The 27731-nt window shown below is 41.6% G+C and overlaps 1 protein-coding gene across 8 annotated transcripts in view; it reads left to right on the top strand.

The window, feature by feature from the left end:
- Positions 1-27731, top strand: part of OCA2 (OCA2 melanosomal transmembrane protein) — a 298538-nt gene that overhangs the window by 154916 nt on the left and 115891 nt on the right. For all 8 annotated transcript variants that reach the window (XM_059927745.1, XM_059927747.1, XM_059927740.1 and 5 more), the window contains 3 exons: positions 5398-5545; positions 7935-7992; positions 10420-10528. In XM_059927745.1, the coding sequence (XP_059783728.1) occupies positions 5398-5545; positions 7935-7992; positions 10420-10528 (315 nt within the window). The remainder of the gene's footprint in view (positions 1-5397; positions 5546-7934; positions 7993-10419; positions 10529-27731) is intronic.

Genomic DNA, 27731 nt, shown 5'->3' with positions numbered 1-27731 from the left:
ATTCCATTGTATATATACACCACATCTTCCAACCAATCATCTATTGATGGGCACTTGGATTGTTTCCATGTCTTGGTTATTGTAAACAGTGTTGCTGTGAACATTGGAGTGCATGTATCTTTTTGAATTAGAATTTTCATCTTTTCTGGATATGTGCCCAAGCGTGGAATTGCTGGATCATATGGTAACCTTATTTTTGGTTTTTCAAGGAACCTCCATAATGTTCTCCATAGTGGCTGCACCAATTTACATTCCCACCAACAGTGTAGGAGGGTTCCCTTTTCTACACACCCTCTCCAGCATTTATTATTTGTAGACTTTTTAATGATGGCCATTCTGACTGGTGTGTTGTGGAACCTCATTGTAGTTTTGATTTGTGTTTCTCTAATAATTAGTGATACTGAGCATCATTTCATGTGCCTGATGGCCATCTGTGTGTCTTCTTTGGAGAAATACCTATTTAGGTCTTCTGCCAATTTTTTGATTGGATTGTTTGGTTTTTGATATTGGGTTGTATGAGCTGTTTGTATATTTTGGATTAATATCTCTTGTCAGTTGCATCATTTGCAAATATTTTCCCCCGTTCTGTAGGTTGTCTTTCATTTTGTTGATAGTTTCCTTTGCTGTGCAAAAACTTTTATGTTTGGTTAGGTCCCATTTGTTTATCTTTGCTTTTATTTCTTTTCCTTGGTAAACTGATTTAAGAAAGTATTGCTATGATTTATGTCCAAGAAGTTTCACCTATGTTCTCTTCTAGGAGTTTATGGTGTCATGTCTTATATTTAGGTCTTTAAACCATTTTGAGTTTATTTTTGTGTATGGTGTGAAGGAGTGTTCTAATTTCATTGATTTACATGAGGCTGTCCAGCTTTCCCGACACCACTTGCTGAAGAGACTGTCTTTTCTCCATTGTATATTCTTGCCTCTTTTGTTGTAGATGAACTGACCATAGGTGTTTGGGCTTATTTCTGGCTCTCTATTCTGTTCCATTGAGCTATATGTCTGTTTCTGTGCCAATATCATGCTGTTTTGATTACTGTAGCTTTGTAGTATTGTCTGAAGTCTGGGAGGGTTATGTAATGGCCATAGAATTTTTAGTAAAGGAACCTCTCTAATTCCTGATACTGGATTTATGTCTTCACTTTTTTTCTGATTGGTCTGTCTAGAGGTTTATCAATGTTATTGATCTCAACCAGCTTTTGATTATATAGATTTTTTCTACATTTTTTCTCTTTTAATGATTTATACTCTGATATTTATTATAAATAAATACTTTGCTTACTTTGGGTTTATTTATTTATTTATTCTTCTTTTACTAGTTTCTTAATGCGAAGGTTGAGGTTATTGGTTTTATATATATCTTATTTTCGAGTATAGGTATTTAGTGCTCTAAATTTCCTTCTAAATAGTGGTCTCCCACCAATTTTGATATGTTTTGCTTTATTTCCCTTCAATTCAAATTACTTTCTAATTTCCATTTTGATTTCTTCTTTGATCCTTGGATATTTTAGATGTATTTACCTACACCAAATTTGGGGATTTTTGCAGTTACCAAATTTAATTTCATAGTGGTCAGAGAATATATTTTGTAAAACTTGAATCCTTTTGAATGGATTGAAACCTGTTTTATGGTAGAATGTGGCCTATTCTCATAAATATTCTATTTGCACTAGAAAAGAATATGTATTCTGCTGTTGTTGGTTGGAGTTATGTCAATATGAACAATTAGGTCAAGTTGACTGATAACGTTATTCAGGTCATCCATATTCTTGCTGATTTTCTGTCCACTTGTCTATCAATTATTGAGAGGTGGATATAGAAATCTCTGATTAAGACTGTGGATTTGTCTATTTATCTTTGCAATTCTATGATTTTTTGCTTTACATATTTCAAAATTTTGTTACTAAGGTACATAAACATTTAGGGTTATTATGTCCTCTTGAAGAATTAACATCTTTATCATTATGAAGTACCCTTCCCTATCCATAGTAATATTATTGCTCTGAAAACTAATTTGATCTTAATGTAACAATTCCAGCTTTCTCTTTACTACTGTTAGTGTGGTATATTTTTATCATCCTTTTACTTTTAACCTTTTTGTGTCTTTATATTTAAAGTGCATTTCTTGCAAATAGCTTATAGTTGGGTCTTGCTTTTTTATCCAATCTAATAATCTGTCTTTTAATTGATATGTTTAGATAATTGAAATTTAACTTGATTAGTGATATGGTTGAATTTAAGTGTATCATCATGTCACATTTTCTAATTGTGATTTTAGTTATAATTATATCACTAACTTCAAGTGATATTATACCACTTAACATAAAGTATAAGAATCTTACAGTAGTATAATTCCATTTCTCAGCTCCTGGCCTAGGTGTCTTCCCCTGAGACTCCTGAATTAGAGCCAGGTGACCCTCCTCTAGGCTCCTGGCAGCCACCACCTCCTGTGAGAGAACACATCCCACATGGTAATGTCTTTGCCTGTTTGTAACATGTACACGGCAACCACAAGTAATGCCACAAGAGGGTGGTTGAGAAGCTTGGAAAGATAGGGGCTGGTGGTAATCAGAGAGGTAGAGATGAGACATCTGATGATGTGTCCTGGTCAGGGCTAAAAGCAAGAGCTAAAACTTATACAGTGGGATCAGAGCTCACCATTTGAGGATCTTGAGTCTTCCCTAAAGATCTTTGCAGGTCATGGGGAACAATGGGCTATTTGAAAGAAGGAAGCTATCTATCATCTATCTATCTATCTATCTATCTATCTATCTATCTATCTATCATCTATCTATCTATCATCTGTTTTCTTAGATGGATCAGTCTAGATAGGTAGAAGATAGATAAATAGGAACATAGATTCCTTGTTTCTATATATCTATCTCACTGTATTTATCTATAGATAGATAAATAGATATATAGACAGTTTCTATAGATGATAGATAGATCGATAGATAGGGCAAACAGTGTTTTATGATTAACCAGGGTTGGGTTGTCAGGAAGTGGCTTCAGTCAAAGGTTACTGAGGAGCAGCAATCAGAATTGGCAAATGTGAGGAGATGAAGCCTGGATAAGCTGGTGACCTGAGTCAGGAACAAGTGGATCCTGCAAGACCCACACCATCATATCCTGAACTGCTCTTGTGGCCTAGTACTGCCTTAGCTCATGTTCATTTATGATGTATCTTATTTCTCTGTCTAGCTTGTTGGAGGCCTGTCTTATAACTTGTCAATTTATTCTTCTCCTTTAACATCTAGCATGGTGTCTGACACCTATTACATGTTCAGTGCAGAAATGTAGAGGAGAATGACATTGATAAGACCAAAATGACATTTCAGGTTCATATACCTGGAAGATTAATGATGTCATATAAGAACTAAGACAGTGAGGGAAGAGAGAGTTCTGTGGGGGAAGATGGAATGTTTATCTGTGAATCTTATAGCACAAGGTTCAGAGGGCAATATCAAGTAGCTGATTGAGTTCACAGTCTTAGAGCTCAGCAGAGACAGGGTGGGGAAATGGCAGAGGAGGTGCAGAGGAAGCCTGGGAGCCAAGGAGTGGATGCTTGGCTAAACTGAGCTCTGGGTGCAAGCAGTGAGCTCCCTTCTCCTGGACAAAATTGCTCTCAACCAAAATTTCCCATGATCGATGATATATTTATTTCATCCACAACTAGAAAAATGAAAGTGCACTACTTGAGCATTAACCCATGGGTTGATCTGAGGAGAGTAGCGCGTCCTGTTTGATTTGATGGGATAGAAGACAGCTAGGCTCTGGGTGTGCGTGAGGGGCTGAGGGTGATGCTGGAGAAGACACCTGTGGAAAGGAGCCCTGGGGACCTGGAAGGTCAGATTCACAGTTTCTCCTTCTCCAAACACAGAGGTGGGGAGGCTCCCATAGGCTGGCCTGGGAACTAAGCTGAGCAACACTCTTGTGTAGCTCCTCAAAGTTGGTCAGCTGCTTGAGAGAGTGGCAGTCACTAGTATGGCTTGAAAGAATGGCTAGAAAGTCTCTGATACTTTAGGGAGGGCTTTGAATGATATCCACTATATAATGAAGTTCAGAGCTTTGGACAAAATAATGGCACTGTCTGCACCTTCTCTGAAGCTGCTGCACCACCTTGCCCCCCCATTCCTGTCCCAGTGCGGCATTTGTGTGTGTGTGTGTGTTCAGCATTTCAGAAGCCTAGTTCATGTTTTTATCCTCTTCCTCCGCCTCCTCCTTTTTATATTATCATAACCTCACAGGTTGTTTAATGAGGTGTGAATTATGGAGGTGTGAATTATGTTTATTGAGGGAATTATGGATCTGTTTCTCTGTAGAGGCTTTCAGATTATACCCAAGTTTCTTCTGTTTTAGCAATCTACAAAGAATCAATATGTACTGAATGGAAGCACTGTACTTATCTTCATTCTAAAAAGTTTTCATCTTTGAAAGGCTGACCCTTTAGAGAAAACCACGGTGGCATTTTCCTTGTCATTGAACCCAGACTTGTGCACTGCTTCACAGGTCTTGGGAGAATTGCCCTGCCTTGACTCTGCTCTGAGCTATTGTCTACTGCTCTAATCCTGCTTGAAAGTGTGTGTTCTTTTAATTTCATCTTGAATTTTTAAGATAAGTAGTATAGTGCATTGTACATGAGAGGTGACTCATGAAAATACTGTGCTTCCTTATATTCTTTTAGTGGATATTTCGAGAAATTTATGTAGTATCTTTAACAGTAAACTAGAGGTTAAAAGTAAAATTTCATAAGATAGTCTAGTATTTTAGGCGCCAATGAATTGACAATTCATTTTTCTCTTCTCTATCAGAAGGGGTTTAAATTCATTGATGGGCGAAAATTTGCCTCATTCTGTTAATTTCAGAAGTGCATAAAGTTGTCTACATTTCTCTCCTTTGTGTCCTTTCGTAGACGCAAGCTCAACTTGGGGGCCTGGTCAGGAGGGAGGGCTCTCCCCATCTCCTACTATTACCAAATGCCCTACTGGGGAGACCAGGCACCACCTACTACAATTGTATTTCCGATGTGTACTAGATCTGTTTCAAAGATTGGGCAATATCTGGATTTTGAACTGAGATCTGAACTACTGGCTCCAAGAAGTAATTTCTTGGGAGGGAAAAAGTTTGTTGGGTGCTAGCTTTGATATGCCTATTCAAGAATTTATTCTTCACCCAAAGAGTTGAAATTATCTTTGCATCTACTGTAATTTTTAAAAGTCAGCTTTGTCTTCTGGTTCTGTCATAATAACATGAAAGCTAAGAAGCCACTGCTTTGGTTTGACTCTTGGAGATCTGCATCACGGGTGTGTGTTTTCTGTTCTTGGAGGGTGCTGAGGGGAGTAGGTGCTGACGTCTGAGATTGCGGGAGAATGAAGCCTCGGCTTTCCTTTCCTGCAGAACTGAAGCATGAGATCCATGTCTGGCGCCTTACTGCACAGCGCATCAGCCCAGCCAGCCGTGAGGAGACAGCAGTTCGAGGTCTGCTCCTGGGGAAGGTGCTGGTGCTGGAGCGCTTGCTGGCCCGAAGGCTGCACAGCTTCCACAGGTATCAAGCCAGGCCCTGCTCAGACCACTCTTGGTTTACAGCAGTGGTTCTTATCTTTACCAGTTATACTCAATGGTTGGATTGTATCAACAACCTATTTATGACCACCCTAAGACTGTCCAAATGTCATGTGCAAAATGTGAGCTAAAGTGATTGTGAAGAGTACCCCATGGTACTGCGAAAGAGTAACACTAGCTGCATGCTACTAAGTAAGTTTGGGGGGCCATACACTGTGCTAAGCCTGTTATGGTGCAGTATTTTACTTAACCCTCACTTAGCTCTCTGGAATGTGTGCTGATATTAGCCCCAGCTTAAGGATGAGAAAACTGAGGCTCAGAGAATTTGAGCAACTTGCCCAGGGTTATGCACCTAGGAAAGAGTGATGCCAGGGATTGAGTTCACACTCAACTACTGCCTGTCACACTTCACACCTAACACGTTGCATAATAAAAATAAAAAACAATTAATATAACAAACTAATCTAACAAAATATCCTCCCAGTAGTTGATTTGCCAGGAGCTCGAAGAATACCTAAGTCCTGCTCAATTCATTTCTTGGAGTTTTTTTTTTTTTTTTTTTGGCCACCTTAAGGCATGTGGGAAATTAGTTCCCTGACTAGGGATTGAACCAGGGCCCCCTGCATTGGAAGCGTGAATCTTAACCACTGGACCACCAGAGAAGTCCCTTGAGTTTGTTTTTAATCAAAGCTGAGACCTAACAGTAACAGTGAGGTGCTGAGTTTTTCCTCCCCACTCGGATGAGGTGCTGAGTTCCAACCTGTCTTTACGCTGGAAGTACTGACAGAAGGAGCGAGAGCCTGCTCACTCCTCAGGGATGTGGAAGCATTCCAGCAGTAGGGTTGAGAACTGGGTGGAGATGAGAAGTCTGTCACGGCAAGGGGAAATGTGAGTCCTTGTGAAGGTAGTGAGAATGATCTTACCTGTTGCAGTTTGCTGAGGCCAGCCCTGTGTTCCCAGAGAGCAGGCAAGCAGACTGAGGACAGGAGCTGGGTGCAGTGCCAGTGCCAACCTCTGAGGGCCGTCTAGTGTGGCTGCAGCCTGGTCTGAGAGTGGGGGGAGAAGGCCACAGGCGAGTATGAAGAGACTCACTCTGTGTAGAGATGCAGCCCAGTGTGAAGCACTGTCTCAACGTCCTCAGCTCCATCTCATCTCAGGACCTACCTGCATCCTGTGGCACTGGAGAAGCAGGACCTGGTGTCCCCAGGCTACTGGAAGGCCCTGAGTTGCAGGCTGGGGCCAGAGTGGCCAACTTCAACAACAAGCATGGATCTTAAAAGGAAAAACTTTGTAAATTAAAGATGCAGGAGTAAATTGCCCTGAATGTATTTAATCTACTGGCCTTCAAGTTTCAACGTGTTCCATCTGGTATGGATGTTAAGACACAGTCAGTGTATCTCAGGGTTAAAATGTGAAGAATTCACCAAGTTTCCATCAACTCATCCTGTTTTGATCACAGAAAGGGAAACTGAGGCTCAGAGAGGGCAGTGGCTTTGTAAGGCCACACAGTCACTGGAAGCAGATTGGAATGAGGGTGATCTAAGGAATGTGCTAACTCTTCAGGTCTTGTTTCTACATTCTATTTTAAAAAATTGTCCTTAGAACCATTCACTTGGGTCTGCTGTGATTTCCTTTAGGGTCTGTACTGGCTGTGTGGTCGACCTCCATTGACACTATGACACGTGCGTGCTCATGAAGACTAAATTCTCCACCACACAGCTTCGTTTTCCTAACTGATGAGGGAGGAAATAAAGCAGAAAAGAAAAGATGAGTTGATAGGAAAGGTTAAAAAAGAAAGGCAAGTTGGAACAAATAGAGGTGACTGAAATGGAAATAGAGATGGGCGGGTACCATGACCAGAGGGGGAAGGAAGAAGACATAAGTGCTTCAAAGTAGATTTCCGATTGATAAAAATCACCACTAAAGCAAGTGGCATTTCTTTTACTGTTTTTTCCTTTAATTAAATTATAAATATAACACAGCCTCATTTTGAAAAAAAATTCAGAAACTTAAGAAGTAAAAAGAGGAAAACCAAGGTGGCTTACTGTCTCATTCCCCTGTTGACATTCTGGCCAGTGTTCTTCTGACATTTCCTGTGCTATGCTCGCACATGCCTCATTGAACAGTCCGGTCATTTCATGTATTACTTTTCCTTGGGAATCTAGAGTGAGCATCTTTTCCAATTCATGAACCCAGTTCTACCTGGCTCCTTACACCACGAGGCCTGCCCCATTCTGTGGCTGCACCTGGCGTCACACTGTGGACAGCATCCAGTCCAGGGGACCATGCTGTATGCCACTGCCGAATGCCACCTTGCTGGCCTCACCACTCGATGCCACCAGGAAAATGATGTCTGCCCTTTTCTCTTTTAGACAGATCTCACAGGAAGATAAAAATTGGGAGACCAATATCCAGGAGCTACAAAGAAAGGTATTGTGGTTTCTTTTCTCAGGGATTTCTTCAAGAACAGAGTAGATTCCTTTTCCTTGCTTCATGTGAAGTTGCAACTGAAAGTCATCTTTCTTTTATTCCTGTAGTTGTACACAAGACATAAATTATTTCCAGGAATTAATGGGAAAGATAATTTTCCAGACATAGTAGGCTTATTTTGTCCAGGAATTTAAAAGGTAAACTTTTTATGTTCCTTTTAAGATAGGGCAGCGTTTTCTGTGGTTGGCCGGCTCTCAACTCCCCCTGACCCTGAAAGGCAAGTCTGTGGTTCCCATTGTGCGGGTGAGGAGATGGAGGCCAAGACAAGGGAGGCGTGCTGCTTGAGATGGAACACCTTTTTGGGCAGAGATGGAGTGTATGTCTTCTCTTGTACGGCTCTGACTTTGGGAGGCAAAACTCATTTTGGGCTCTTTTGCTCACTTTCCCACCTTGGTGGAATTTCTCAGCCCACCTGAGGACACATAGTGCCCCTCTCCCAGCTCAAGATCTGCTAGAAGTCATTTATATCTTCATGAAATTTCAAATCCGGGTAGTTTCTTTCCTCGGAAGAGGTTGAATACCCACTCTCTAATTATGATAGGAACATTTTGTCCTTCGCTAAAGGAAATTTAGACATTGGGACCCGGTAGGTAACATATTCTTTGAGTCTGTCCTCCCAGCATCTGTCCCACTCAGATGGTCAGGGTTAGGGAAGACGGGTGTGGCTATGACATTTTTCTGGCCTCAGGCCTAAACAGACCCTGCCCACCTTTTCTAGTAGTTCTGTCTGTAAGTTAGGGATGAGACTGTGTACCTCTCTGTGTACCTGGTGGACAAGGACCAGGGAGCTGGGCACTACCCCCGCATTGTTTCTCAGACTTCTCACTTTGATGACCTCAGATAACCAAAGGATAAAATTTGACAGACACCCCAATATAACAAAGTACAAACTTCGATCATCTTATACCAGCCGAGTGACACTGGAATATTCTTTGACCTCCCTGCTCTCTCCATTTCCAATCCTGGAGTCGGCCATGGTAATACCCAGTTTCTGTGGTTAACCTGGCCCAGGGAGGTGCCATGCCCCTTTCTTCCTGATTCTCCATCACAGACTCATCTAGCAAAATTGGCTTCCTTGGTGGGGGCAGGGGAAGGGGAAGATGAGTGGGGGCTGGCCAAGCCTTGACAGTGGGTGGGGAAGGAAGACAGGAGCTCCCAAGGCAGCCCCCACGGCCTGTGAGCAGGGGACCAGGGGCTGCTGCCAGAGTCACTGTGACACAGAGGGATATGCTTGTGGGTTTTATGGCATCAGCTTTAACTGCGTGACCAGAGAAATCAAGAGAGAAAACCTATCTCTAACTCTACCTATACCTACACCCATACTCATGTCTGTGTCTATGTCCATGTCCATGTCTATACCCCTGTCTATACCCTTATCTATGTCTACATCTATCTCTATGTCTACATCTATATCTTTATCTACACCCATATCTTACCCATAGCCCTGTCTGTATCTACCCATACCTATACCTAGATCTATTATTTATATAGCCTTATCTATATTTACATCTAGACCTGGATATCCTAGGCATAGACTAACAGACAGAGGTGCTGGTGGGACCACACTGAGGAAAGGACATAGTGCAGTTGTTGGTTCACACCGTGGAGTGTGATTCACACAGGGGCCTAGTTAGATGTGTGTGCTTCTTGGGACCTCACTCCCTGCCCCAGTCCCACACAGCACAGCACCCTTTGGGGACCTTGCCCTATCTTGCCCTGTGGCTCAGGCCCACTGGAAGGAGGTCTGCAACTCTAAGGTTAATGAAGGTGCTGCAGAGTACCTCCCCTCACCCCCTGAATGCCTGGGGCAGGATCCCATATGTGTCATCTGGTGACTAGGGGACTGCTAAGTGCATTCAGCAGAAGTCCTGTTATTGCAAGAACATTTTAACCTCAGTACCACATGAGCAGAGATTTGCATAATAGAGGGAAAGTTAAACTAAAAGGCTATGAGCACACAGTACCTGTGGAAATGCATGTGTCTTGAAGGGCCAGGTCCCTGGAGGTTAATGTGTTGGCTCCCCAATGGCTTTATCTTATCTAATGCTGGCAGTGGGGCTGGGAACAGCTTAGCATCTCTGTGTCATATTGAAAATGTATTTAGTCAGGTGTCATATAAAAGGATTGTACTATATTTTAAATTTTTTATGTTTATTTTTCATAGATTTTGATTTCAAGATTTTGAATGTTCTAATCTTGAATCTGTACAGTATTCCTTGTAACACATGATCTTATCTTTCAAGTTCAAGATGATATATTTTTCATCTTAAGGAGAAATTTGTAGTGATTCAAATCACGTAGGATTGTGGACACATTGCAGAAATCAGATTACACTGAGTAAATGAGTTGTGTTTTCCTCTCTCACAGCACAGGATATCAGACAAGATTCTGCTCGCCAAATGCCTGACAGTGTTGGGATTTGTTATCATCATGTTCTTTCTCAATTCATTTGTCCCTGGTGTTCATCTTGATATTGGTGAGTCTAATTTTTGGGGTAGTTTTGTTGACAGACTTTTCAAGTGACATCATTGTCTGGAAGGGAAAGTTTCAAAGCTTGTTCCCAGACGCTGGTGAGGGCTGAGAGGGATAGTTTTCTGGAGGAGAGGGTGAGGAGGACGGAGAGGGAGAGAGATATATACATCTCAGTGCCATGGGTCCTCAGCCCCTCCAGGTTTAACATTAGAAGGGATAGAGAACAGGGTGGGTAGCATCATCTCTATCATACTTAATAATCAGATCTTCAAACTGTTACCTGAGAAACACCTCTAGAAGAGATAAGAGGTCATATCAGCAAGGCCACAGTCCTGCAGTTTGTGCAACCCGACCTGACGATTAGATGAGAGACGTTAGTGAAAGGGCCAGAGAATTACAAGAAGTCTACGCTGGTCCTTCTCCTTACCCAATGGTGCATCCATTTTCCCTATGCAAGAGAACTCCATTCCCCCACCTGCCCCCATGGATTTCTCTTCTCTTGCTTTCACAGTCTTATGGCTCTCACTTTGTACTTTCCCAAGGTCTAAGTTGCATGGCCCATCCCCACCTGACACATGGCCATCTTGCAGAAAGAGTTCACCAGATATCTTGCTTACCCTGGCATTCTTCTACTCTCCATCAACATTTTCCATGTTTCTTAGATCTTTCTAGTTGATTTAATAGTTATCTCTATTGGTGTCATTATTTAAAACAAAATAAAACCAATTCCAAAACCCACCTCACATGAAAGTATAGATATAAAGTTAAATTTGAGGAAGTGTCAAGGAGTATTTTCTTTAAACAAAATCTTTACCTATGGTTTTCCTTCAAAAGTGAGCTCTGCTAAGATGTTTTTATAAAAAGTTGACTTACTGCAACATTTGAAGAATATAACTTCTGTAGAAAGCAAAGCTTCTTAACTGTGTAAAATAGACGGATAACATGGGAAGGCTTAGTTATTCGAACCACAGCATTGCTCCTTTAGTTCTTGGCTACCACTAGGAATCTTTATATCTCTAAAGATTAAAGTACAACAAAACTGGTATTTTGTGGGCAGATGGGTTCCATTAGCTAATTCTTTTGGGTGTTCACAGATTATTTTGTCATGGTCCAAGCGCTGGTTGGAAAAGAATTTCCAGACACAAGGCAGAATGTAAGGAAGATAGGGTTTATTAAAGAGAAGGATCACTGCAAGAACAGCGCGCTGACTTCCTGGTAGTCAGGGAAAGTCGACAATGAGCATGGGTTGCTTGTCTGTTTTTATAGCCAGGGAACCTGTAAGTCATCTGCTGACTGGGCAGAGTACGTATACTTTCAGTGTGCTGAGAGAGAGAAAAACAGGGCAAATGTCTTTCTTTATATGGGATGGGAAAGGGACAGGGCATGGTGCTTGGGAGGGCTCTGGGACATCGCAATGGTCGCATTGTGACAGAGTGATGGGAGTCCTGTAACTCTTTGTTCTGGCAATATTGGCCCTTAGAGTTTATCTTGTTCTTTGTCCTTGGAGCACACCACATTTCCCCCTCTCTTTATTTAAAGGGCCAATTCTTTGGCCCTATTGGATCCCTGCTCATGTCTACCTACCTGCCTAGTGCCTTCTCAGGCGTTCGGGAACCCTTTTTGTAAGGAGAATAGCCAACAATCTCTCTGGCTGCTTCCTGCTGGGTGGGGGCATCGTAAGGACCCTGGGTTCCTGATGCCTGCTCTGTCAAGGTGTATTCACGGAGAAAGATGAGAGTCCAGGGGATGATAAGAAGGCTTGTTCCAATGTAGTCCGTGTGCCAACTGGCTGTTACCCTTGTTGTAGCACCATCTGGAATTGAATCTTTTGAACCTGTTGGGAGATGAACTTAGATAATGTGTTAATAATGCAGGGGCCAAACAACAAAACAAAGGCTATCAGGATTAATGGTTCCAACAAGGGCAATAGCCATGTCCATATCTGGATCCCCACAAAGGAGAGGAGGCTAGAAAGCCAGCTGGGGCCCTGTCCTGCTCTCTCTTTTAAATCTTCTATTAATTTGATGTTTTTCTTTAGAATCTGAAGGTTTTCTTCAATCTGGCCAGAGGTATTAAGCAACATATCTAATTTAGTAGGGCACAGACACCCCCTGCCTCAGCTGTTATAACATTAAGGACCCTCCTATTTTGTAAAACCACCTCAGCCAGAGAGCCTAGGGCCGACTGCTTTTCCTCAATGGCTGCTACTGTAGCCTTCCAAGATTCCTGGTCCATGATGGTGAGATTGAGAACACTCCTCTCTAAGAGGGGTATGCCTGCAAACCAAAAGAGCCCTCTAAAGACACTATGTATTATTTTGGGCCTATCAAGAATTGGGTTATCGTAAGCATGTCCAGTCAGTGGTTTATTTTTGTCTCTCCCAGACAGGTCTTAAGGCCTCTTTGAGGAAGGACCCAAGGTTGGGAATGCCTCCTGAGGAAGCTAAATCCTTTGTAATGGTCGCCTCTGGGACCACAGCACTAATTGCACAGGAACCCCTTCAAAGTGTGGGAAGATCCAGATAGACCCCGTTACTGCACAGAAATGAAAATCCAGTGCCCCTCAAATATACCCCCGTTGTGGGTCCCCAGAGCCAGGCCCTGACCTTTTGGGAGTTTTCCTCTGGAAATAGACTGGGGTCCCATGGCCTAGGATTAGATTGGGAAGGCCAAACTCCGAGGAAGTAATCATCTGTACATAAAGGGGAGAATCCAGGCTCTGACTGATTATGAGTGTGACGGGGGGAATTGGCATAACAAATTTCTGAATATTAGCTGAATTATATTATATTTTGGAGGAGAATCTTGCCGGTAGGTTAAACTAAGTGTCCGGTGGTCACACCGATCCTCACATATTTAGTTCCCAGGGCCGAGCTGTTTGTGGGGATATGGTCTTCATTAATATATTTCTTGGTCTCATTTTTCCTTGAATTTCCCCAACACAAAGTGAAATTAGCTTCTTGTACATCATATTTATTTTCCTCTGACCAGGGATTCCACTCCAGGCTAGTCTGATTAAAATTGAGGGTGTAGTTACAAAGAGAGTCATTTAGCCAGCCCAAAACAGGTCTCCATCCATCCAGGTTTTGGAAACAGAACTGTGCCTCGTCTGCCCAAGCTTGGGCTAATGCTCATATCCTGTTTTTCTCTTCATGAGTAGAAGTGGTCAGGACTACATGAATGTCTTGACAGGTCAGGTCAGAGGCTATAGTGAAGGCCTGAAATTCCTTAATAAAAGTGATGGGATCCAGACTGAAGGAACCTAACTTGTTTTGAATTTGGGAAATGTCAGACATGGGAAAGGGAACATGGACTCTAATAGTGCCCATGTCTCCATTTACTACTTCCCTTAAGGGAAGCATATTAGAATCTGTTTCCTTGTGTTGGGCAGTCCTCGATCTTGTGTGGGGAGGGGAGGGGGGCTTTCGCCCTGGTAAGGGGGTCTGTTGGGCATCTGCGGGTTGAGGTGGGGTGGGTGCTGAAGCAAAGGGGGTTGATGGGGTGGGGGACAGGAAAGGTCGAGTAGAGGATCGTCTAGGAGATCTGATGGAGAGGGAGACAGAGGGGGTCAGGGGGATAAGGCAGCAACAGAAAGACACATGTGGCATGAGTCCCTCAGACTGGGATTCTAACTAAGGGCCATAAAGGTCTGGACATAAGGAACCTCTGAGTCCTTTCCTTGTTTCCGGCAAAAGAGATCAAGTTGGAGGTTCATGTTATAATTTAGTATGCCATTAAGAGGCCATTTTTCTTGGTCCCCCAGTTTATACTGGGGCCAAGCCGTGTTACAGAAGAAAATGAGCCTCTTTTTGTGATTTTCAGGGTCAAATTTTTTTCCAGTTCCTGAGGATACGGCCGAGGGGTGAGTCTGAGGGAGCCCCCGAGACGTACCAGAACCCATTCTTAGCCTATATGCCATAGAATGGGGATACTGAGAGTCACCGGCTGACAGAAAGGCGTCCTCTTTGTCGCAGTGATCTCTCCATGTGACTAATGCACAAAATAGGCCGACAGTCCCAACAGTTGTGTCTGACCGTGAGAGGTGACCCCTGAGCATGTGACTAAGGCACAAACCATGCGACTGAGGCACAAACAGTGCGACTAAGGCACCGTGCAACTCGGGCAATGAAAGAAAGAGAGAGAGATTCCCGGGACCCACCGGGTGACTCACCATTTGGTGATTCCCTGAAACATGAAAAGGCACTCCTGGGATGGCTCAGATGCAGCCTGAGCTCCTGTAAGTCAACCCCGTAAGTCAATCCGGACCGAGAAAAAGGTGAAAGTAACATAGAAGACAGGCTGAGGAATCCGCCTCATAGTCCTGCTAAGGAGGCAGCGGCCAAGGGGAGGGGGCTCAGTGTTTTGCTTGAACTAATTTGTGTCTCACAGTGCATGGAAGTTGTCTTGCTGGGGGCAGACGCTCTAACAACCTGATCTGTTCCGTGACTCCCTTATCCTTTCACGGGAGTCTTCAAGTGGCAGGCGCCCTAATAGCTTTTAAATGCCTGACGCGTGCCCACACAATATCAATTGGCTTAGTCCTCAGTAGGAAGACAGAGGGACCCTCACCCGTTCTGGGCGGCAGTTATGGGGTGAAGTGAGCCGTGGAGCCTTCGGAACACACCAGGGTGTGGCCCTGGCCAGAGTCCTCTGTTGCTTCCACTGCAACTTGCCTGTTCACAGAGGGTCCCAAGAAATGAGGAGAGGAGGTGGGGGAGGAAAGGAGGTGGGGGAGGAGATCTCCCCAAGAGATATCCCCATACGGACCACCAAAATGTCGTGGTCCGAGCGTGGGTTGGAAAAGAATTTCCGTACACAAGGCAGAATGTAAGGAAGATAGGGTTTATTAAAGAGAAGGGTAACTGCAAGAACAGCGGGCTGACTTCCCGGTAGTCAGGGAAAGTCGACAATGAGCATGGGTTGCTTGTCTGTTTTTATAGCCAGGGAACCTATAAGTCATCTGCTGACTGGGCAGAGTATGTATACTTTCAGTGTGCTGAGCGAGAGAAAACAGGGCAAATGTCTTTCTTATATGGGATGGGAAAGGGACAGGGCATGGTGCTTGGGAGGGGTCTGGGACATTGCAATGGTTGCATTGTGACAGAGTGATGGGAGTCCAGTAACTCTTTTTTTAATTTTTTTTAATTTTTTTAATTTTTTAAACATCTTTATTAAAGTATAATTGCTTTACAATGGTGTGTTAGTTTCTGCTTTATACCAAAGTGAATCAGTTATACATATACATATGTTCCCATATCTCTTCCCTCTTGCATCTCCCTCCCTCTCACCCTCCCCATCCCACCCCTCTAGGTGGTCACAAAGCACCGAGCTGATCTCCCTGTGCTATGCGGCTGCTTCCCACTAGCTATCTATTTTACATTTGGTAGTGTATATAAGTCCATGCCACTCTCTCACTTTGTCCCAGCTTACCCTTCCCCCTCCCCGTATCCTCAAGTCCATTCTCTAGTAGGTCTGTGTCTTTATTCCCACCTTGCCCCTAGGTTCTTCTGACCATTTCTTTTTCTTTTTTCTTTTTTTTAGATTCCATATATATGTGTTAGCATACAGTATTTGTTTTTCTCTTTCTGACTTACTTCACTCTGTACGACAGACTCTAACTCCATCCACCTCATTACAAATACCTCCATTTCATTTCTTTTTATGGCTGAGTAATATTCCATGGTATATATGTGCCACATCTTCTTTATCCATTCATCCGATGATGGACACTTAGGTTGCTTCCATGTCCTGGCTATTGTAAATAGAGCTGCAATGAACATTTTGGTACATGACTCTTTTTGAACTATGATTTTCTCAGGGTATATGCCCAGTAGTGGGATTGCTGGGTCGTATGGTAGTTCTGTTTGTAGTTTTTTAAGGAACCTCCATACTGTTCTCCATAGTGGCTGTATGAATTTACATTCCCACCAACAGTGCAAGAGGGTTCCCTTTCCTCCACACCCTCTCCAACATTTATTGTTTCTAGATTTTTTGATGATGGCCATTCTGACCATTGTGAGATGATATCTCATTGTAGTTTTGATTTGCATTTCTCTAATGATTAATGATGTTGAGCATTCTTTCATGTGTCTGTTGGCAATCTGTATATCTTCTTTGGAGAAATGTCTATTTAGGTCTTCTGCCCATTTTTGGATTGGGTTGTTCGTTTTTTTGTTATTGAGCTGCATGAGCTGCTTGTATATCTTGGAGATTAATCGTTTGTCAGTTGCTTCATTTGCAAATATTTTCTCCCATTCTGAGAGTTGTATTTTGGTCTTGTTTATGGTTTCCTTTGCTGTGCAAAAGCTTTTAAGTTTCATTAGGTCCCATTTGTTTATTTGTGTTTTTATTTCCATTTCTCTAGGAGCTGGGTCAAAAAGAATCTTGCTGTGATGTATGTCATAGAGTGTTCTGCCTATGTTTTCCTCTGAGAGTTTGATAGTGTCTGGCCTTACACTTAGGTCTTTAATCCATTTTGAGTTTATTTTTGTGTATGGTGTCAGGGAGTGTTCTAATTTCATACTTTTACATATATCTGTCCAATTTTCCCAGCACCACTTATTGAAGAGGCTGTCTTTTCTCCACTGTATATTCTTGCCTCCTTTATCGAAGATAAGGTGACCATATGTGCATGGGTTTATCTCTGGGCTTTCTATCCTGTTCCATTGATCTATATTTCTGTTTTTGTGCCAGTACCAAACTGTCTTGATTACTGTAGCTTTCTAATATAGTCTGAAGTCCAGGAACCAGATTCCTCCAGCTCCGTTTTTCTTTCTCAAGATTGCTTTGGCTATTTGGGGTCTTTTGTGTTTCCATACAAATTGTGAAATTTTTTGTTCTAGTTCTGTGAAAAATGCCAGTGGTAGTTTGATAGGGATTGCATTGAATCTGTAGATTGCTTTGGGTAGTAGAGTCATTTTCACAATGTTGATTCTTCCAATCCAAGAACATGGTATATCTCTCCATCTATTTGTATCATCTTTAATTTCTTTCATCAGTGTCTTGTAATTTTCTGCATACAGGTCTTTTGTCTTCTTAGGTAGGTTTATTCTTAGATATTTTATTCTTTTTGTTGCAATGGTAAACGGGAGTGTTTTCTTAATTTCACTTTCAGATTTTTCGTCATTAGTGTATAGAAATGCAAGAGATTTCTGTGCATTAATTTTGTATCCTGCTACTTTACCAAATTCATTGATTAGCTCTAGTAGTTTTCTGGTAGCATCTTTAGGATTCTCTATGTATAGTATCATGTCATCTGCAAACAGTGACAGCTTTACTTCTTCTTTTCCGATTTGGATTCCTTTTATTTCTTTTTCTTCTCTGATTGCTGTGGCTAACACTTCCAAAACTATGTTGAATAATAGTGGTGAGAGTGGGCAACCTTGTCTTGTTCCTGATCTTAGTGGAAATGGTTTCAGTTTTTCACCATTGAGGACAATGTTGGCTGTGGGTTTGTCATATATGGCCTTTATTATGTTGAGGAAAGTTCCCTCTATGCCTACTTTCTGCAGGGCTTTTATCATAAATGGGTATTGAATTTTGTTGAAAGCTTTCTCTGCATCTATTGAGATGATCATATGGTTTTTCTCCTTCAATTTGTTAATATGGTGTATCACGTTGATTGATTTGCATATATTGAAGAATCCTTGCATTCCTGGGATAAACCCCACTTGATCATGGTGTATGATCCTTTTAATGTGTTGTTGGATTCTGTTTGCTAGTATTTTGTTGAGGATTTTTGCATCTATGTTCATCAGTGATATTGGCCTGTAGTTTTCTTTCTTTGTGACATCTTTGTCTGGTTTTGGTATCAGGGTGATGGTGGCCTCATAGAATGAGTTTGGGAGTGTTCCTCCCTCTGCAATATTTTGGAAGAGTTTGAGAAGGGTAGGTGTTAGCTCTTCTCTAAATGTTTGATAGAATTCGCCTGTGAAGCCATCTGGTCCTGGGCTTTTGTTTGTTGGAAGATTTTTAATCACAGTTTCAATTTCAGTGCTTGTGATTGGTCTGTTCATATTTTCTATTTCTTCCTGGTTCAGTCTCGGCAGGTTGTGCATTTGTAAGAATCTGTCCATTTCTTCCAGGTTGTCCATTTTATTGGCATAGAGTTGCTTGTAGTAATCTCTCATGATCGTTTGTATTTCTGCAGTGTCAGTGCTTTCTTCTCCTTTTTCATTTCTAATTCTATTGATTTGCGTCTTCTCCCTTTTTCTCTTGATGAGTCTGGCTAATGGTTTATCAATTTTGTTTATCTTCTCAAAGAACCAGCTTTTAGTTTCATTGATTTTTGCTATTGGTTCCTTCATTTTTTTTTCATTTATTTATGATCTGATCTTTATGATTTCTTTCCTTCTGCTACCTTTGGGGTTTTTTTGTTCTTCTTTCTCTAATTGCTTCAGGTGCAAGGTTAGGTTGTTTATTCGAGATGTTTCCTGTTTCTTGAGGTAGGCTTGTATTGCTATAAACTTCCCTCTTAGCAGTGCTTTTGCTGCGTCCCATAGGTTTTGGGTCCTCGTGTCTCCATTGTCATTTGTTTCTAGGTATTTTTTGATTTCCCCTTTGATTTCTTCAGTGATCACTTCGTTATTAAGTAGTGTATTGTGTAGCCTCCATGTGTTTGTATTTTTTACCCATCTTTTCCTGTAATTGATATCTAGTCTCATAGTGTTGTGGTCGGAAAAGACACTTGATATGATTTCAATTTTCTTAAGTTTACCAAGCCTTGATTTGTGACCCAAGATATGATCTATCCTGGAGAATGTTCCATGAGCACTTGAGAAAAATGTGGATTCTGTTGTTTTTGCGTGGAATGTCCTATAAATATCAATTAAGTCCATCTTATTTAATGTATCATTTAAAGCTTGTGTTTCCTTATTTATTTTCATTTTGGATGGTCTGTCCATTGGTGAAAGTGGGGTGTTAAAGTCCCCTACTATGATTGTGTTGCTGTCGATTTCCCCCTTTATGGCTGTTAGTATTTGCCTTATGTATTGAGGTGCTCCTATGTTGGGTGCATAAATAGTTACAATTGTTATACCTTCCTCTTGGATCGATCCCTTGATCATTATATAGTGTCCTTCTTTATCTCTTGTAATAGCCTTTATTTTAAAGTCTATTTTGTCTGATATGAGAATTGCTACTCCAGCTCTCTTTTGATTTCCATTTGCATGGAATAACTCTTTCCATCCCCTCACTTTCAGTCTGTATGTGTCTATAGGTCTGAAGTGGGTCTCTTGTAGACAGCGTATATATGGGTCTTGTTTTTGTATCCATTCAGCCAGTCTGTGTCTTTTGGTGGGAGCATTTAATCCATTTACATTCAAGGTAATTATCGATATGTATGTTCCTATTCCCATTTTCTTAAATGTTTTGGGTTTGTTACTGTAGGTGTTTTCCTTCTCTTGTGTTTCTTGCCTAGAGAAGTTCCTTTAGCATTTGTTGTAAAGCTGGTTTGGTGGTGCTGAACTCTCTCAGCTTTTGCTTGTCTGTAAAGATTTTAATTTCTCCATCAAATCTGAATGAGATCCTTGCTGGGTAGATTAATCTTGGTTGTAGGTTTTTCTCCTTCATCACTGTAAGTATATCCTGCCACTCCCTTCTGGCTTGCAGAGTTTCTGCTGAAAGATCAGCTGTTAACCTTATGGGGATTCCCTTGTGTGTTATTTGTTGTTTTTCCCTTGCTGCTTTTAATATGTTTTCTTTATATTTAATTTTTGACAGTTTGATTAATACGTGTCTTGGCGTGTTTCTCCTTGGATTTATCCTGTATGGGACTCTCTGTGCCTCCAGGACTTGATTAACTATTTACTTTCCCATATTAGGGAAGTTTTCAACTATAATCTCTTCAAATATTTTCTCAGTCCCTTTCTTTTTCTCTTCTTCTTCTGGGACCCCTATAATTCGAATGTTGGTGCGTTTAATGTTGTCCCAGAGGTCTCTGAGACTGTCCTCAGTTCTTTTCATTCTTTTTTCTTTATCCTGCTCTGCAGTAGTTATTTCCACCATTTATCTTCCAGGTCACTTATCCGTTCTTCTGCCTCAGTTATTCTGCTATTGATCCCATCTAGAGTATTTTTATTTCATTTATTGTGTTTTTCGTCATTGCTTGGTTCCTCTTTAGTTCTTCTACGTCCTTGTTAAATGTTTCTTGCATTTTGTCTATTCTATTTCCAAGATTTTGGATCATCCTTACTATCATTATTCTGAATTCTTTTTCAGGTAGACTACCTATTTCCTCTTCATTTGTTAGGTCTGGTGTGTTTTGACCCTGCTCCTTCATCTGCTGTGTGTTTTTCTGTTTTCTCATTTTGCTTATCTTACTGTGTTTGGGGTCTCCTTTTCACAGGCTGCAGGTTTGTAGTTCCCATTGTTTTTGGTATCTGTCCCCAGTGGCTAAGGTTGGTTCAGTGGGTTGTGTAGGCTTCCTGGTGGAGGGAACCAGTGCCTGTGTTCTGGTGGATGAGGCTGGATCTTGTCTTTCTGGTGGACACGTCCATGTCTGGTGGTGTATATTGGGGTGTCTGTGGTCTTATTATGATTTTAGGCAGCCTCTCTGCTAATGGATGGGGTTGTGCTCCTGTCTTGCTAGTTGTTTGGCATAGGGTGTCCAGCACTGTAGCTTGCTGGTCGTTGAGTGAAGCTGGGTCTTGGTGTTGAGATGGAGCTCTCTGGGAGATTTTCGCCGTTTGGTATTACATGGAGCTGGGAGGTCTCTTGTGGACCAGTGTCCTGAAGTTGGTTCTCCCACCTCAGAGGCACAGCCCTGATGCCTGGGTGGAGCACCAAGAGCCTTTCATCCACACGGCTTAGAGTAAAAGGGAGAAAAAATAGAAAGAAAGAAAGAAAGAGGATAAAATATAGTGAAGTAAAATAAAGCTATTATAAAGCAAAGCTATACAGACAAAATCTCACCCAGAAGCATATACATGTACACTTGCAAAAAAAGGAAAAGGGGAAAATTTAGTATATCCTGCTCCCAAAGTCCACCTCCTGAATTTGGGATGATTCATTTTCTATTCAGGTATTCAACAGATGCAGGCACATCAAGTTGTTTGTGGAGTTTTAATCCGCTGCTTCTGAGGCTGCTGGGAGAGATTTCCCTTTCTCTTCTTTGTTCGCACAGCTCCCGAGGTTCAGCTTTGGATTTGGACCCGCCTCTGCGTGTAGGTCACCTGAGGGCGTCTGTTCTCTGCCCAGATAGAACGGGGTTAAAGGAGCAGCTGCTTCAGGGGCTCTGGCTCACTCAGGCTGGGGGGAGGGAGGGATACGGATGCGGGGCGAGCCTGCAGCGGCAGAGGCCAGCATGACGTTGCACCAGCCTGATGCGCGCCGTGCGTTCTCCTGCGGAAGTTGTCCCCGGATCACGGGAGCCTGGCCATGGCGGACTGCACCGGCTCCCGGGAGGGGCGGTGTGGAGAGTGACCTGTGCTTGCTCACAGGCTTTTTGGTGGCGGCAGCAGCAGCCTTAGCATCTCTTGCCCGTCTCTGGGGTCCGTGCTGATCGCCGCGGCTCGCGCCTGTCTCTGGAGCTCGTTTAGGTGGCACTCTGAATCCCATCTCCTCGCGCACCAGGAAACAAAGAGGGAAGAAAACGTCTCTTGCCTCTTCGGCAGCTCCAGACCTTTTCCTGGACTCCCTCCTGGACTCCCTCCTGGCTAGCTGTGGCGCACTAGCCCCTTCAGGCTGTGTTCACGCCGCCAACCCCAATCCTCTCCCTGTGATCCGACCGAAGCCCAAGCCTCAGCTCCCAGCCCCCGCCCGCCCTGGCGGTTGAGCAGACAGGCCTCTCGGGCTGGTGAGTGCTGCTCAGCACCGATCCTCCGTGCAGGAATCTCTCCACTTTGCCCTCCGCACCCCTGTGGCTGCACTCTCCTCCGCGGCTCCGAAGCTTCCCCCCTCTGCCACCCGCAGTCTCTGCCCGTGAAGGGGCTTCCTAGTGCATGGAAACCTTTCCTCCTTCACGGCTCCCTCCCACTGGTGCAGGTCCTGTCCTTATTCTTTTGTCTCTGTTATTTCTTTTTTCTTTTGCCCTACCCAAGTACGTGGAGAGTTTCTTGCCTTTTGGGAGGTCTGACGTTTTCTGCCAGCGTTCAGTGGGTGTTCTGTAGAAGCAGTTCCACGTGTAGATGTATTTCTAATGTATCTGTGGGAAGGAAGGTGATCTCCGCGTCTTACTCTTCTGCCATCTTCTTCTCCCCTCCATGTCTTTCTCCAGTAACTCTTTGTTCTGGCAATATTGGCCCTTTGAGTTATCTTGTTCTTTGTCCTTGGAGCACAGCACATATTCTGTTTGTTTTCTTTTTTTTTCCTCCATGTTGGCAAAGGTTATTAAGCTTGAAGGAAAGTTATTGTCTCAGCTACAGGAGCTTTCAAATCTATAATATTTCACTGGCAGCTACTTTATGAGAAACAGGTCATAAAATTGTATTTAAACTTTACCATCATACTTAAAATTGTTCTGCTTACAACTTTTTAAAATTGAAGTATAGTTGAATTACAATGTTGTGTTACTTACTGCTGTACAGCAAAGTGACTCAGTTATACATGTATATACATTCTTTTTCATATTCTTTTCCATTGAGGTTTATTGAATATAGTTCCCTGTGCTATACAGTAGGACCTTGTTATTTTTTTCTAATTTTATTTGAGATTCTACTTTAAAAGAACACATCACACATTTTAAAGACTGAAGAAATGTATTGGAGTTTGCATGCAATTTTGTTAGCATTTGGCAGTGGTCTTTGTAGAAATGACAATACTTTTAAAACTTAAAGTCACATATTTTACCATATCTATGGACTTTAAAACATCTTGATTACCATGAAACTTTTTTTTTTAAAGAAGACAAGAATGTCTTCTTTTCTTTCTTTTTTAAAATAAATTTATTTATTTTATTCATTTTAAGTTTGGCTGTGTTGGGTCTTCGTTGATGCGCACAGACTTTCTCTAGTTGTGGTGAGCGGGGGCTACTCTTCGTTGTGGTGTGTGGGCTTCTCGTTGCGGTGGCTTCTCTTTTTTTTTTAAACATCTTTATTGGAGTATAATTGCTTTACAATGGTGTGTTACTTTCTGCTTTATAACCAAGTGAATCAGTTATACATATACATATGTTCCCATATCTCTTCCCTCTTGCGTCTCCCTCCCTCCCACCCTCCGTATCCCACCCCTCTAGGTGGTCACAAACCACCGAGCTGATCTCCCTGTGCTATGCTAGTGTGAAGCAACCATGAAACTTTTTATTTTAGCCTGAGAAGTCTACACTTTTTACCGAGATGTCACATCTCTTTTTATGTGATTGTTGCATCTGGGATTGAAAAGCTTATTTTGTTTCTGCTCTTAAATCTCGTGTTTTCAGTTAGGATTGTGTGCAAATGATTTTTTCTGGGGATCCTAGAACACGTAATCTGTATATTTGCATATTCACTGTGATAGGAAAGAGTTAGGTTGACTAAGAGAAAGGCTTGATTAGCATATATGTTAAATGGAACACAGTTTCCTTAGAGTTCCAGTAACTCTCTTAATGGGAACAGGGGCAAATTTAATGCAAGATCTTCCCAGGGCTTCAGTGGATAGAGATATGATCATTCGTCTTTGGTGAAGTGCTCTTTTGAATATGACATACTGGGTAAGTTGAGCATAATACAATGTAATGCCATATAACATCAGGTGATGTCACATTACACAACGTGCATCATGTAACATGTGACATCATATAACACAATGTAATGCCACATGACAAGGTGGTATCATATAAGGTGCACCATGGAACACAATGTGACATCACATAATACAATGGGGTGTCATCTAACACCATGTCATGTCATGTAACAAAACGTGACATCATATAATACATTCCTTTATTTAAACATCATAACCTAAATACAGCAATGATTGTCATTCTCTTTTTCCTTCTTACTTTATTTTTTAAATTATCATAGAGCAAAACTGATTTTTCTTTTCAAATTCAAAATTCTATGAACTTTAACAAAGACGTATATTTATGTAACTGCCACTATCATCAGAATACAGAATAGTTCCATCACCCCTACCAAAATTTCTTTGTGTTATTCTTTTGTATCACCCTCTGCCTTAATCCTGGTGACTCCTGATATGTTCTCCCATCACTATAGTTTTGTCTTTTGGAGAATGTCATATACATGGAATCAGACAACCTTTGGGACTGACTTTTCTCACTCAGATTCATCCAAGTTGTTGCAGGTAACAATAATTCATTCTTTTAGTTGCTGAGTAGTCTTCCATGGTATGGATATACCACATTTTGTTTATCCGTTGGCCCATTGAAGGATATTTGGGTTGTTTCCAGTTTTTGGTGATTGTGAGTACAGCTACTGCAAACATTTGTGTATATGGTTTTGTGTGAACTTAGGTTTTTATTTCTCTTGGGTAATTACCAAAGAGTGGGACTGCTGGATCATATTGTGAGTGTGGGTTTAGCTTTAAAAGAAGCTGCTGCACCGTTTCTCAGAGTGACTGTAGCACTTTGCCCTTCCACAGTAGTATATGGGAGATCCAGCAGCTCTACATCCTCACCAGCACTTGGCATGATTAGACTAGGTCTTAAATCTAGAACTCACGTGTTATTATAATCATTTGTTTGCCTTTCTGTCCGCAGGTATACCCCTCCCCAGCTAGAGTCAAGGGCATGGTCCATGTCTTCTAGGCTTTTCTCTACTCAGTGCCTTGTGTTAATGCCTGACACATTAGTAGATACAATATATAGGTTAATGGAATACATGAACAAACTTCTTCTTTATTCTTTTTTTTTTTTAATTGGGGCAAACTTCACAAGTACTTTATTAATACCCTTGAGCATATGAAACATGTACCTTTGTTGTTTTTATTTTTTTAACATCTTTATTGGAGTATAATTGCTTTACAATGGTGTGTTAGTTTCTGCTTTATAACAAAGTGAATCAGTTATACATATACATATGTCCCCATATCTCTTCCATATTGCATCTCCCTCCCTCCCAACCTCCCTATCTCACCCCTCTAGGTGGTCACAAAGCACCGAGCTGACCTCCCTGTGCTACGCGGCTGCCTCCCACTAGCTATCTATTTTACGTTTGGTAGTGTTTATATGTCCATGCCACTCTCTCACTTTGTCCCAGCTTACCCTTCCCCCTCCCCGTATCCTCAAGTCCATTCTCTAGTAGGTCTGCATTTATTCCTGTCTTGCCCCTATGTTCTCCTGACCTTTTTTTTTTTTTTTAGATTCCACATATATGTGTTAGCATATGGTATTTCTTTTCCTCTTTCTGACTTACTTCACGCTGTACAACAATCTCTAGGTCCATCCACCTCACTACAAATAACTCAGTTTCGTTCTCTTTATGGCTGAGTAATATTCCATTGTATATATGTGCCACATCTTCATTATCCATTCATCTGCTGATGGACACTTAGGTTGCTTCCATGTACTGGCTATTGTAAATAGAGCTGCAATGAACATTTTGGTACATGACTCTTTTTGAATTATGGTTTTCTCAGGGTATATGCCCAGTGGTGGGATTGCTGGTTTGTATGGTAGTTCTATTTTTAGTTTTTTAAGGAACCTCCATACTGTTCTCCATAGTGGCTGTATCAATTTACATTCCCACCAACAGTGCAAGAGGGTTCCCTTTTCTCCACACCCTCTCCAGCATTTGTTGTTTGTAGATTTTTTGATGATGGCCATTCTGACCGGTGTGAGATGATATCTCATTGTAGTTTTGATTTGCATTTCTGTAATGATTAATGATGTTGAGTATTCTTTCATGTGTTTGTTGGCAATCTGTATATCTTCTTTGGAGAAATGTCTATTTAGGTCTTCTGCCCATTTTTGGATTGGGTTTTTTGATTTTTTGGATATTGAGCTGCATGAGTTGCTTGTACGTTTTGGAGATTAATCCTTTGTCAGTTGCTTCATTTGCAAATATTTTCTCCCATCTCTGGGTTGTCTTGTTTATGATTTCCTTTGCTGTTCAAAAGCTTTTAAGTTTCATTAGGTCCCATTTGTTTATTTTTGTTTTTATTTCCATTACTCTAGGAGGTGGGTCAAAAAGGATCTTGCTGTGATTTATGTCATAGAGTGTTCTGCCTATGTTTTCCTGTAAGAGTTTGATGGTATCTGGCCTTACATCTAGGTCTTTAATCCATTTTGAGTTTATTTTTGTGTATGGTGTTAGGGAGTGTTCTAATTTCATTCTTTTACATGTAGCTGTCCAGTTTTCCCAGCACCATTTATTGAAGAGGCTGTCTTTTCTCCACTGTATATTCTTGCCCCCTTTATCAAACATAAGGTGACCATATGTGCGTGGGTTTATCTCTGGGCTTTCTATCATGTTCCATTGATCTATATTTCTGTTTTTGTGCCAGTACCATACCGTCTTCATTACTGTAGCTTTGTAGTATTGTCTGAAGTCAGGGAGCCTGTTTCCCCCAGCTCTGTTTTTCTTTCTCAAGATTGCTTTGGCTATTCAGGGTCTTTTGTGTTTGCATACAAATTGTGCAATTTTTTGTTCTAGTTCTGTTAAAAATGCCAATGGTAGTTTGATAAGGATTGCATTGAATCTGTAGATTTCTTTGGGTAGTAGAGTCATTTTCACAATGTTGATTCTTCCAATCCAAGAACATGGTATATCTCTCCATCTATTTGTATCATCTTTATTTTCTTTCATCAGTGTCATAATTTTCTGCATACAGGTCTTTTTGTCTCCTTAGGTAGGTTTAATCCTAGATATTTTATTCTTTTTGTTGCAATGCTAAATGGGAGTGTCTTCTTAATTTCACTTTCAGATTTTTCCTCATTAGTGTATAGGAGTGCAAGAGATTTCTGTGCATTAATTTTGTATCCTGTTACTTTACCAAATTCATTGACTAGCTCTAGTGGTTTTCTGGTAGCATCTTTAGGATTCTCTATGTATAGTGTCATGTCATCTGCAAACAGTGACAGCTTTACTTCTTCTCTTCCGATTTGGATCCCTTTTATTTCTTTTTCTTCTCTGATTGCTGTGGCTAAAACTTCCAAAACTATGTTGAATAATAGTGGTGAGAGTGAGCAACCTTGTCTTGTTCCTGATCTTAGTGGAAATGGTTTCAGTTTTTCACCATCGAGGATGATGTTGGCTGTGGGTTTGTCATATATGGCCTTTATTATGTTGAGGTAAGTTCCCTCTATGCCTACTTTCTGGAAGGTCTTTATCGTAA

This window comes from Balaenoptera ricei, chromosome 7, assembly GCF_028023285.1.
Source record: "Balaenoptera ricei isolate mBalRic1 chromosome 7, mBalRic1.hap2, whole genome shotgun sequence".
In the NCBI taxonomy this organism is placed as follows: Eukaryota; Metazoa; Chordata; class Mammalia; order Artiodactyla; family Balaenopteridae; genus Balaenoptera; species Balaenoptera ricei.
This window is presented reverse-complemented; position numbering and strand designations above follow the sequence as displayed.